The sequence below is a fragment of the Protomyctophum parallelum genome, assembly GCF_964188405.1.
Source record: "Protomyctophum parallelum genome assembly, chromosome: 14".
Taxonomy (NCBI): Eukaryota; Metazoa; Chordata; class Actinopteri; order Myctophiformes; family Myctophidae; genus Protomyctophum; species Protomyctophum parallelum.
The window spans coordinates 16,258,196-16,272,499 of NC_139709.1; the positions used below are offsets into that span (position 1 = coordinate 16,258,196).

Genomic DNA, 14,304 nt, shown 5'->3' on the forward strand with positions numbered 1-14,304 from the left:
CAAAAAAATATCTTAAAAAAAAAAAAAAAAAAAGTTGTGTGTGTGTGTGGTATAACAATAGATGGAAAACCATGTGGAACAAAATGTTACAGGTACTAGCCTCATCCTTGAATGTGGATATTTAGTTCATCAAAAAGTTTAAAAAAAAACATTTTATCTGTAGAGATATCATACCTGTATATCATGCTCCTTTTGGAACAATAGCACTTTCATGTTTTTAAGGTCTCTTAAAATGGAGAGAAACAAATTGTTTCTCTTGTTTCAAACAATGTATAATTTAAGGCATGTAAGTTGACAGTGGAAACACAATGAAAAATGTGTGCATGCTACCCGGTTTCATAAATTCAACGCTATTGCTGTCCATAGCCTGCTCTACGTGGACTGTCAGTCAGCTATTGGAAATTATTTACAAAGTAATTTGTCAGGCAAAATATTCTCGCTGGCGGGCCAGTTCTGGCCCACGGGCCGACCGTTGCCTACCACTGCACTAGGCAGAGGAAGACATTCCCCCCTACACTTTTCAAATTGGCCTTATGGTAGCACTATAACAGGCCAATTCACATTTTTACCTATAACTGGACCGATCAGCGTGAAACTTTGCACGCACACTCCTTAAGAGGCCAAGGACTCCACTCCACCTCTGCCCAGCATTTTGCAATTTTTTTTAGTGCCACCAGGAGGCCGATTTTTGCAAAACACATTTTTTACTCCTACAGATTTTGTCCAAACATCCATATTCATTCATACATACACACACACACACACACACACACACACACACACACACACACACACACACACACACACACACACACACACACACACACACACACACACACATACATACATGAAGCAGAAGCACTATTTGGGTCTTCATTTCCTACAATAATGTAAAACCACGATTAAACAAAAGCTTTTTTTGTTTTGTTTTGCATTTCCTATTTCTTTTTTACATTATTACTTTAAAAAGTCACAAAAATAGCAAATCTATATTATAAGCTAGTTACTTTTTTTTTAAAAGCCCTACAGTATTTTATATTGAAAATAACCGATCTACAAGTGATGCAAAGCATTCTGAGCTTGTCAACGGCTATTTTCTAGCGGTTCAGTGTCTTGCTCAAGGACACTTCGACACTAACTCTGGGGGAGCCCGGGTTTGAACTGGGAACCTTGCGGTTGCTATCCGGTCACTCTACCCCTGAGCCACTGCCGCCCCTTATTACAGTATTAGCAAGTCTTAACTAGCAAATATTGAGCTCACCTACAGTAGTTTGAGGAAATCCTTGTAGGTGAGAACTTAAGAGCCTTGTAGGGGATATCTTCAACATGCAGCAAACTTCTGATTATCTAACCTACTGTATAGCTGGTCTATATACTGTACTTGCACGTCACGCCACTGTTTAACATATTGAAGAAACTGTTTCAAATAGCTCAGAGCAATGTTCAGGGCTATTTGACACTCACACAATTATTGTTCCAGATACCATTCTTTAATGTTTTCATTTCATTTCATTGTTGCAGTTAAAATAAAGTAAAAACTCTAAAAGGTCTGTGTTGCGACCTTTCATAGCACCACCATGAGGCCGCTTTGAAGCATTTGGGGTGCTAGATTTTCCCTGTGATGGTTTTCTTTTTTAACGATAATGCTAAATAATTGTGATTATCTAAAATTATCTAAATTCTAGATTCTATCTAGATTATCTAAAGTGCTGTCTATACGAGGACATATTCTGCGTTACCCGGACAAATATTTAGCCGATCTGCCCTTTCTGCCACACGGAGAGGCGTTTTTGGGGACGTAACCGGCTCTTTTTTAAACCACCTCCCAGAGAGGCAGACTTTGGAGACGCGGCTTTGTCTGCGCCGTGTGTACAGCGAATGCCGCCTATTTGCTGAAACGGTGCAGCCAGTGAGCTCGTTGTGAGCTTTAAGATCAGCAAACTATGAATCTCATGCTTATGTATACTTTGTAGCCTAATTCTGGCATTCTAGTTATGAGAATATTAGTAGGCCTATGTAAAATCATTAAAATTGTAATGATTTGTAATGAAAAGAAAGAAACATCAGCTACAGTTGATTATACCCAGTAGTCTACTGAATGATACTGACATGATACTGGACATGATACTGACATGATAAAGACATGATACTGACATGATACAGACATGATACTGAGTGACCATGATACTGACATGATACTGACCAGATACCGACATGATACTGACCATGATACTGACATGATACAGACATGATACTGACCATGATACTGACATGATAGTGACATGATAGTGACATGATACAGACATGATACTGACCATGATACTGACATGATAGTGACATGATACTGACCATGATACTGACATGATAGTGACATGATACAGACATGATACTGACCATGATACTGACCATGATAGTGACATGATACTGACCATGATACTGCCATGATACTGACATGATAGTGACATGATACTGACATGATAGTGACATGATACTGACCATGATACTGACATGATAGTGACATGATACAGACATGATACTGACAATGATACAGACATGATACTGACCATGATAGTGACATGATACAGACATACTGACCATGATAGTGACATGATACTGACCATGATAGTGACATGATACAGACATGATACTGACCATGATAGTGACATGATACTGACCATGATACTGACATGATACAGACATGATACTGACCATGATACTGACATGATACTGACATGATACAGACATGATACTGACCATGATAGTGACATGATACAGACATGATACTGACATGATAGTGACATGATACTGACCTAGCCTCGCGTAGTGATACTAATCATTGTGTGGATATTAGTCTTGTCCCTCTCAGTGTTAGATTTATTTTCTGCAATGTCCCGTCCCATATTTGCATACTGGTCCCTGGTTGGTTATAGCCTGATCCAGACGAATCTGGTTGACTTGTCACCCTTTCGGCTGTAAAGTCCTCCCACAATTGAGAGGGGCCAGGCTTAATGTGCCTGGGGCAATATGCATTGCAAAGGCAGATGAAGGCTGGCTTACGTGAGGCTAATACTGACCATGATACTGACATGATACTGACCATGATACTGACCATGATGTTGACCGTGATACTGCCATGATATAAACCATGTCTTTAATTTAAAAAGTAAAACATATAATATTTGTTTACATCTGATAAAGCCCTTTAAAAATATATGTCAGTTTTGCCAAAAAATTCACATACGCCCTTGATATGCAAACAAGCCCTTGATATGCAAACATAGCATAACCACATAGCCTGAGGTGTTAATATCTATGTAAAGATACTGTATGTTCTGTATAGAAAGTTAAACATACGATATTTACTGTACCATACCTAGGTGTGTCTGGTGGATCACCAGTAAGTAGCCTTGAGCAGGGCTTGGAGGGTTTCAGGTAGAACCCCATCTAACTTAATATAGCATCGAAATCAGTTTATAAACCTTAACCGTATTGGCATAGGAGCCTATCTCCTGTTTCTGTAACGTGAGGCATGTACAGTACAAGTACACCCCCTGGACCTATCCACGATAGACTTTACATTTATATTTATACGTACAGTATGCACATTATGTTAACTCATTCAGACCCAGTTCAGATGTGTAGTGTCACAAAGTCCAACTTATTTGATTTGATTGCATCAGGAGCCTGTGGTTAGTGCACTAACTCATTGGTTCCCAACCTTTTTATACTGAAGTACCACCTCAGAAAATATGTGGCTCTCCAAGTAGCACCATAATAGCTGATGTTAAAATACAGGAGCTCTTTTTGTTCCATTCCTAAGCCAATAATGCTGCTGCTCTGACAAAACTGATGATATTTCTAATGTAATTAATCCGTTCTCATCTTCTATTAACTATATAAATGCACCATTTACCATTTAAATTTAGGGTTCGAAGGGTTCGAAATCCACCGTAGGTAATCCACTGTATCATCTAAAATGGCCACAATTGGCTGTGTTTGAGGGATGGAAGTTATGCGGGGAGGGTGATCTTTGTCACTGCAGAATAGATACTCCTACAGGTTAGGGCGACGCCTGTCAGTGGGGATTGTTGAACGGGAGTAGGTGGGAGGTGCTACAAACAATAGCTGTGGCAAGCAGAGGGAGTAATTAATTGACATAATGACTAAATTGAGGGAATAACTTTATTTTCTTCCATAACACAAACCCTTAATTTACAGACCAGCTGTTAATATATTGTTAAATATAATTATTTCCCACTGCTCCATGGATGGAGCAGTGCTCTGTAGACCAGGTATAGCTAATCTAGCTACTAATCCTATCTTAATGGTACACCTCAGTAATGGCTGTGCCCAGGGCACCCCTCTGTGGATTCGTCTATACGATGGAAAGCGGGTGATAGACGCAGTGTTGTGCCATTATGGTCTTCACCCAGATTCGAACCCACAATGTTGATTCACACCCTAACGGGTTGAGACCACTCAGTGTCCTTCAGCTTATCAAGCAAAGCAACTTCAAAGCAAGTAAAATGTATTCACACTTCATAAATCATACCTGAATATTAGTGTATTGACACTCCCATTTTGTTGAGGAATGCAGCAGTTAGTTACACAATCTCTTATCTGCCACGTGTGTCATCGTGACGTGGGGTGATTTGTTGGCATGAAGAGGATTATTCACACAGGTCCGGAGTTTGAGGAGCTGTTTTGTCACGGTGCAACATAACAGGCACTATGAGGGGAGCTGGGGTTACTGGATGGACAGAATCAATCCTGTTCACGTGGGAAAGGCTAGCTTGGACATCATGGTACATGGAAAACCAGTATTAACTCCTTCAACCTTATTTTAAAATTAAATCTAAAATATCTGATGTATAAGCTCACAACACGTCGCATCACGACATTGATGCTGTAGATTATGCTATGCTCTTGATTTGTTTGGAAAATGTTATCTATTTTGATTTTCATGACACGCCCTAAATAGAGAAACCAGGGTGACAGGGGTTAACCTATTTAGACGTGTTGTAACCTGGTTGTAACCTATACGTTGTTATACCTTTCAATCCGGGAGCTACCTCTGTGTACATGTAGCAACATCATTATTTTTTAATACGAATTTGAAGGTTTTGAGAAAGAGAAGGTTTTAATTGGCGTTTTTAGAATCAGCCTCAGGTCTAAATGGGAAATGTCTGTATTTTTTCTTCTTTTTTGTGAGGCAGTAATGTTTACATGCTTAACAACTTAAGCCCTATGTGATCGTATGACAAATAGCAACAAAAAAAGCCATGCTTGTGAGCTTATATATCTGCTATTTTAGCAGATAGTGCCATGTGCCACCCTCTGTAGTGTTAATATTGTTTGTCAAGTTAAAGGTTTCCTTACAGTCAAATTGTTTAGAGATATTCAAGCAATGTGCATTCTTCTAATCATTGCATGAACTTATCCAAACCTTCAGGAATCAATTATGAGATAGGTTTAGCATTAATTCTGTGACTTTCTGCAATTATAGACTAGATCTCTAGTGTCTAGTTGATCACAAGACTGTTGCATAGCATGATGAACTGACGAAGCATGCTGAATAATGTGATGTTCCATATGATGCCATTTTTACCAGCTGCTTGCAAAGCTGCGGGTCAAAGAATACCCTGGAAATGAATACCCTGGAAAAGTTTGCCACCTAGTTTGTCGTCTGACGTTCACTTCATGGGCCAGTCCAATGGCGGCTCACATGCTTAAAATAACTCAGTCATAGTAGCCAATTTGAATGGAATCTGCTCAAACTGACTGATACTGATACAGAACCATATATTGCTATCAGGTGGAAACCTTGTATGACCAAAACCATATATTGCTGTCATGTGGAAACCTTGTATGACCAAAACCATTCCTTTACTAAATAAACAAAAAAATACAATAGTTAAAATAGCCTATCTGCAATAGGATAGAATGCATATTCATATGTCGACACGTTGGGAGCTTGTAGATCTGCTATTCTTTACTGTGGACTAAAGTTCTCAAACTCTGCCCGAACCCGACCAGGCCCGACCAAGCCCGACCCGACCCGACGTTTTAGGGCTGGGCCGGGCCCAAATAATATGCTAATTAGTCGGGCCGGGCCGAGCCTCGGGCTCTGTGATTTTCCGCAATTTTGTTCTTTTTTTTTTTTTTTTTTTTTTAAGTGTTATTATAATAAAAATAGCAATTCTGTTATTTGTGTAATGTGATTGTGTATACGTGTATGCATTTATTATGAAGAGGGCTGCGCTAGGCGATTCACTTGTGACAGGAGGAGGACTGGAGACGGGGTCGCATCGCACTGGCATTTCAGACTCGGAGGCCTCGTACACACATGTCAAACCACGTGACTTCCATTAGAAAAGCATTGAGAATAAGGCGGCCATGAAACACAGACAGAACAGATCATGTCAGTCCAGCATGTGTGTACGAGGCCAGAGCAGCATTGCAGCCTGCCCCGCGCGCAGGCAGTAGACTAGAGAACAGTGAACGGTGAGAGACTTGCGTGCCTTGCTACCGCTGGTTTCCCTCTGGTTTGCGCACCAAACGAGCTACTAACCACCAGTTAACTTGCCAAGTTGCCATATGCTTAAATATTTTATCAAATCAATCGGATTATCACAGCTGAAGAAGCGTCAGGTTTTCGTCATGTTGCACTGAGAGTCTCGTTAACCCAGCTGGCTGCGATGAATAAAACCTAATTATTAATCAACGTCACCAAACGATCCATGATGGTGATATATAACTTATAGCTACACGTAAAGCAACTTCACTTCAGAGGAAACTAAGGGAGGGAGCTGCAGCAGCTATTCATGTTTACTCACCAGTCACCACCACCACTGTATGGAATCCATTAGAATGATTGGAAATGGAAGTTATGGAACATTAATAGCCTATTCTAACGTGAGTTACATACATCCTTTATTTCGATAAATCCGCTGATCTCCGTTCTCACTTTCACACTGAAACACGGCGCCGCTGCGCTGCCATTTAGTGCTGCTTTTTTTTCTCTCTTTTTTTTCTTTCGGGCTTTTGTTGGGCTTCGGGCTTAACATTATGGCAATTTTTAGGGTAGGGCCGAGCCTCGGGCCCACCCAGTTAGGGTAGGGTCGGGCCGGGCCATAATTTTTGGGCCCGTTGAGAACTTTACTGTGGACCACCACCGCAAATATAAAAGCAGCTGGTAATAATATGACTATGCCATCATTTCTTGTTTCTTCTTCTTCTTTTCTTGTAGTTTCACTCACTAGCTCCTATGTACTACAGAGGATCTGCTGCTGCTGTTATCGTCTATGACATTACTAAACTGGTAAGAAAGATGGGAAGCTCTTGTTTGGGACATATCGAGGTAGTACTCATCATTGTATCACAGGCTATGTTGACAATGAGAAAATATTTTTTAATGACACCGGCCTTATCCTTTAACCACATAAACTCTAGCATCCCTATGCTGGGGAGAATAGCCAATCTACAAGCTCAAATGTGATGCAATGGGCCATGTTGTGAGCTTGTAAGGTGGCTATTTTCAGTGAAGAGATTTTGTGTAGACGTAGGAAAAGGGAGCGGAATCATGGGATCAATATAGAGCCATGGGGGACATACAGCTAAGTGCATAATGGTTTAATTTTTTAATCAAGACACTTTAGCTTCAGTTCTCTTCAGTAGAACAGCAGAGTCACCAATAGCAGCACTAGTGGTGCTCACAGCTGTCATCATGTTTGTGTGTCTTAGTGGCATTTGTTGACAAAGATTATGTTTGCTCAGAAAAACATCGCAGTTAAAATATTTCTTAGCCCTGATATGAGGTGACTGTTATTTTGCTGTGTTGTCTAGGACTCTTTCCAGACACTGAAGAAGTGGGTGAAGGAGTTGAAAGAACATGGACCAGAGGACATTGTTGTAGCCATAGCAGGGAACAAGAATGATTTAGGAGACATCAGGTGGGTCAATAACTATGCTTCTATATTGTATTAGTGCAGTATTGATATGAGAGAGAGAGAGAGAGACCTTTATTGGAGGGAATATCATGTGTCATAGCAGCAACAACAATATTAATAAAACAGAAGCTACACTAGGTACAGGTAAGGTAAAAATAACAATCATACATTCCAGGATTGTCTGTCTGTCTGTTCTGTGTATCTGTATCAGTAATAAATAAATGCATACAGTATATTACCTATACAGTATATGATCAACAGTGAATATAATTGGATAATTGGATATACATATTGGCAATTACTTACAGAGAAACAAATGAAACCGGGTTAGACAGTTCACGGGCACCTAAGGGCCTAAGAGCACCTTTTCCTCCACACAGCCAAACTGCCTATAATAGCTGAAACAGAGCAATATAAAAGTTGTTTGGCTTTGCTCTTTGTCATGCCAGCGATTTTCAGGCCACTCGTGGTCAGTTTATATATATGGCCCTTGGCCCAGGCGTCCAAATGAGTATGCAGAGTCTACATCTGTACCCAAAGTTTGTTATGATTCGAGTGAGTGAGTGAGTGAGTGAGTGAATTAATTAATGCATTAAATGTAATTGAAGGTGCTTTTAAGGTGCTTTGAATAAAAGCATCTACCAAATTGCATGAATAACAATAATCAAACTGCACCCCAGTGATATTTAAGGTGGACTCTTTGACTGAAGCAACAATAGAAGATCTCCCAATATCAAGAATGCAGATTGCGGCGCTCCCGTTCCACTGTGGCCTACCACTTGCTGACTGACTTTAATTTTCCTCTCATTTACAGGGAAGTGCCTATGAAGGAAGCTAAGGAATTCGCTGAATCGATTGCAGCTATTTTCATTGAGACCAGTGCTAGAAATGCTGTCAACGTTGAGGAACTCTTTCAGAAAATCAGTATGTTTCTACTTTCCTGCCACTTGTGGTTAACATCATGTGTGACATGTGTCACCAGGTCATGGTGTGTGCTGTGGTTCTAGAAATTATCAGTGTTTCAAGCAACGGTCAGTCACCCATCAGAGGCCCCCTTTTGACCTAATTCCAACTAAAGAAGGGTAATGAGGTTCCACGGAAATTACTGGATTATTTCCCTGTGTCAGTGTGTTATGAATTTAACTTGCTGAGTATGTATAATGTATATGCTAGGCAGGCCAAAAGGGATGAAAAAAATGGATAGATATACAGTTCTTAGAGATTTATAAAAGAATAGTTTCCAATAAATTCCAAACAATCGTTTGCTATTTGGCACGTGGCAGGTAGAATAGACAGTGTTGCTTGCCCTAGTCAAAATACACTGGCATTTGGCTGGTGTGTGGTGTTACCATTAATGGAACTACTACTCAAACTATGCTTCTTGGTGCTAAAAATGACTGATTAGTGATTACCTAATCTCTCAAGACGGATTCTGCTAACAGCTGACTCTGTCAGCACCACTGCCCTAAACATGTACCGGTAGTCATCAGCTTTCGTGTATGGGTGTGAGGCTTGGTTACAAATTCCCTTAAGTCTCTTGAAGTTGAAACTCTTGACTGGAGTGAAATCCCTACTTGGGGTGAGGGTTACTACACCTAACTTAACCTGCCTGTTGGAAGCAGGACTGCCCATTGTAAGCTTTCGTGAATCGTGAGAGAAAAGCCACGTTCTTCACCAAAATATAGCAGTAGAATGGCATGCTTGATGACCCCTTGTGGTATGTATGTTCTTCAATTGTGAAAGAAGGAGAACCAAGTAATGTATTCTCATTCATCTGAGATAATGGAAAAACGAGATCATATTGAGAGTGACCGAAGGGACATGATTCATGAATTGCAATCCAAAGAAGCAACAAGATATAAGCCCAGAAGTATCTGTTCTTTCACTCTATACCAGCACAAGCAGTAGGCTACTCCTTACATTGATGACTATTTGAGGATAACCTTTACGCGGTTCCGGTTGTCCTCTCATAGATTGTGTGTGGAAATGGGGAGGTGGAGTTGCATACCACCTGAACAGCGTATGTGTCACTGTGAGACTGGTATACATAACGAACAGTACATACTGGTGTGTCCCCTCACACAAGACATCAGAGTGAAATATGGACATGAGTTTACTGATTTGAGCTCACTCTTTGTGGGCACTGACAGAGGAACTTTGTGTATGCTACATGCTTGCCTGTCACTTTTGGATCAATAGAAAGCTCCTGTTGTATGTGTATAAAGGGATGTTTTGTTGTGTATTGTATAATGTATTGTACCTATTTTTAAGTTTGTATTCATGTATTTTCAATTATTGTTTGGACCCAATGTTTTATACATTTGTGTCAATAAAGTAACTAACCAACTAGTGTTGTTGTAAGTAGGAATAAACACAGAAGCACCCGGTAGGAGGTAGTAGACTAAGGAAGGGGAGGAGCCAAACCGAGTTTCTGTTTCTACACAAAAAACTAGGGGGTGCCCACAGAGAGGCAAAAACAAAGAGAAATTATTTGGGTTCCCAGATTGGTGATTTTCTAGTCTAAAAGCCAACTCTGATTCTGATCGCTTTTCTTTGTAGGTAAACAGATTCCGCCGCTGGAAAATCCCGACGCAGAGAGCAACGAGTCCTTCAAACTTACCCGGCAGCCACCTCCATCAACCAGGAGATGCTGCTAATGACACTCCCCCACTGCACACCACCCCAACACACCACCTCATCTCCTCAGCATGCTGTACAGTGTACACAATATTCACAATGTGCTGGTCTGTGGCAATAGAGAGGAAGGTAATATGATAATGAACCTTATGAATAAGTTTAACACCCATCCGAACACTGTATTGGTCCAGGGGAATAGAGGAAGGTACACAACAGTTGGAAGAAACTTGATAGAAGTAGAAGTAGTAGTCTGTCCCCTGATTGGTCTTTGTGCCTCCTGATTTTGTACCTTCTGATTCTGATGGGGAACGGGAACAGAAAACATTTGGTTTGTCTCCCTCAAGTGGCCTTATGTCTGAATTATAATACAGTAGTTTGTTGGATGTCTAATAGGGCAGTTTTTTAAGCATATCAGATTTAACCACTTGGTAACAAAAAAGAAAAAGAACTGTTAGCCCATTATCACTAAGGTAAAAACACATTCTCACTGAAAACTAAAATAAACATTAATTGATAGCGAATCATCTAGTAACAGTTGATGTGCTATTGACTAACCCTAACCCAAATTTGAAAAGTGGAGGCAATATTAGTTTATTTTTGAAGTGTCAGTTGCTCACTTGCTCTGTAGAAGCTGTTGATGCACTGTGAACCTTAAATTACACTTTCTAGAAGTTGGTGTCATTAATGCTGTATTATTATATGTTTTTCCTCATGGAGATATTGTGTGCCCACACAGTGTGTGTGTGTGTGTGTGTGTGTGTGTGTGTGTGTGTGTGTGTGTGTGTGTGTGTGTGTGTGTGTGTGTGTGTGTGTGTGTGTGTGTGTTCACATAGAACTAGTGGTATAAGTTGTCGCTTCTAACTATATACATTTTATATTGCTAAATTACAAAGGCTTTACATTCCATTGGCTCATGGGGTGTTGTAAACACTATGGCTGTGTAAGGATTTTACTGTAATGCCATCGACAGACCAGCTTTAAATCTGTAATAGCAAGAACGGCCCCCTATGCTGAAACACTGCCATTCCATTGTCATTTATTTTGCCAATCTGAACTTGAGATACACACACTGCCACTATGTAATAGCCATTCACAAGTGTCAAATACATTTTTAGTCTATTGAATCTTTAATTGTATTGTTTTTCTTTTTTTACCCTTTATCCTCCTAGATGTAACCATTAAAATGGTTAAATGATAATTAAGGAAGTAATTTAGGCACCTGCACAAACATGGAATTTGACCACTTGACAATTTTATAACAGTTTTCTCTGTATCCCGACAGTATTTTTAATATTACTATTTGTAAACTGCATAATTAATTGCAGTATAATTGCCACTTTGCCTTAAAGAAAGTCTGCACATGTATGGTTTAAACATAATAGCCAATCTGAGTATTAGTGAAACCACAGTTCCATACATCAGAGATGTTTACAGTTGTATTGTATAGTGAGTGACTTACAAAATGTGCTACTTTTTACTCCCATGCCGGTTGAGTTTTGACTTTTTATTTACTTTGCACATGACTGACCACCATTCAACAGTGTTTATCATCTAATAATTTCTTACAGGTTATACGATATGTAGCACTATAGACTATATAAACAGTTTTGTAAGAAAGGAAAGGAAAGGAGAAAAGAAAGAAAGATTTATTTTCCCATTTCTCGGATTGCCATTACGATGTTCATAGCCTTAAAAGTGCCTTAAAATTAAAATAAATATAATAATCAAAGCTGCTGTATGATGCAGCTAAAATGAGCATACTGCAAATTAGGTAGACGCGTGCATTCCTTGTCTAAATAAACTGCTATACAGTTTGCAATGCATCTTTCCTTTGATAGGGTTCTAGGGGGTCCCACACTAAATTAGTTAATATAGCATCAAACCATATAACCTTTTGAAAATACAAGCTTGTGACAAATTGTAAGCTTGTTGATCTGCTATTTTCCAAAATCTTGAAAAACATTGAGGGTCCTCGAGATGAAAACATTTGAGAACCACTGCTTCACGTATGCCTGGGTCATGCTAGATGTTACCCCCCTCTGTAATGTTTGTAGACCAGATGAACATTTGTACATTAAGCTGTGTAATAAAAAAGTAATAATACATTTTCTTGGACGTTTTCTTTGTGTGTTGTTTTTACTGTAGTGGAATTATATTATATATTATTGCGAACGCAGTGATTGCGAATGCAATGAGCACTAACTATGAGACCTAGCAGAACATGTCTGTCTGTCTGTGTGTCACGCTGCAACACCACCCGCCCGCCATCAGAGGGCGCAGCTGTATCACACAAAGAACACTTGCATACACACACACACACACAAAAACAATAAAATACACTTAAAAAAACCTTTAAAAAAGTACGTAATTTATTCTAATTGTTGTTATTGCAATTTACGAGCTGCGTTCGCTTCCCGCGTTTGCGCATCTTACTTGTTACATTATAATTTGATCTAATAGTGTTGTATAAGAAGTCTAAATGTTCCTGTTTAATGCTTTATGGCAATTCTACTCAAATGAACTGTATGCAGTGCTGCAGAAATGGGAGGAGGCGAGGCAGAGGCCAAAAGTCAAACAAAAGTCATGAGCCAGATTTGACCCTATGACGACACAAGGGCATGCTTTGTCGGCCCAGGAAAGGGAAAAGACAAACATGATGTGGCTGCAGTTCTTTCTCAAGCCACAAACACGTGTGAAGTAAGCATCCATTTTCCTTCAACTACAAGTTTTGCCACAAGAATTAATCACAACCAGATCTTACAGTCTCAATGGAAGAGTAGAGAGACCACCTCCAACCACTGGTAGTTATATTGTGTTAACATGCTCTACTATAGAGCGTTGCAGTCCCTCCCCCTTTCAGAACAACGAGTGGCCCAGGAAATGAATCCCAATGCATTTTTCCCATAGCCATTTCTTATTTAATTTATTTAAAGACCTTTTAAGCGTCGTACGAAGCCAACTCTTGTCGTGACAAATCAGGGCCACTCGTTGTTCTGAAAGGGGGAGGGACTGCGACGCTCTATACAGAGTGTTTTTTTTATATATGTTCTGGGATTGCAGCTTTAAAGCGAGTGGAGCAGGACAGCAGGTATACTAATTGGAGATTAGTCTCAGTTAAACAGAGTGCCAATGCACTGGACAAAAACATCAGGAAGCACTTCTGTCAATGTACCCAGCAAGTTCCTATTTTTCTGCTTTCAGAGTCACACATCAACCATAACCAATACCTCAATAAGTGTATAATCTAATCTCCTGAGGCTGGTCACGATAACCTTCTGCAGCTGGACGGAACATATGATGAAAACATCTTTCCGTGCAAAGCAACAAACCCTGCTCAAATAAATCGTGCATTTATATAGCGCCTTTATCCAAGGCGTTTTACATAGATTGTGCATTACATTCTCCATTCACACACCGAGGGCGGCGGAAACCATGTAAGGCACCAACCAGCACATCAGGAGCAATCAAGGACACTTCGACACTAACTCTGGGGGAGCCCGGGTTCGAACAGGCAACCTTGCAGTTCCAATCCAGCCACTCTACCCCTGAGCCACCGCCGACAGACCAACAAGAGACAGTTTAAAAGTCTTGCGTTTGTTAGTGTGAAAATGGTATTGTACGTTTCCATGATCAAATTTACACCATTCTTCATGTCTATGTTTGTTAGACAGTATACTATTGGGCTTGAGAAACTGAATTTAACAGGGCGCACAGAAGT

At 40.0% G+C, this 14,304-nt stretch overlaps 1 protein-coding gene across 1 annotated transcript in view; it reads left to right on the forward strand.

Annotated features, from left to right (window-relative positions):
* rab31 (RAB31, member RAS oncogene family) overlaps window positions 1–12,683 on the forward strand; it is a 16,073-nt gene extending 3,390 nt beyond the window's left edge. The window contains exons 4-7 of the mRNA XM_083782084.1: window positions 7,250–7,321; window positions 7,846–7,952; window positions 8,764–8,873; window positions 10,509–12,683. Coding sequence (XP_083638210.1) covers window positions 7,250–7,321; window positions 7,846–7,952; window positions 8,764–8,873; window positions 10,509–10,606 — 387 coding nt within the window. The 3' untranslated portion in view covers window positions 10,607–12,683. The remainder of the gene's footprint in view (window positions 1–7,249; window positions 7,322–7,845; window positions 7,953–8,763; window positions 8,874–10,508) is intronic.
* The last annotated feature ends 1,621 nt before the right edge of the window (window positions 12,684–14,304 follow it).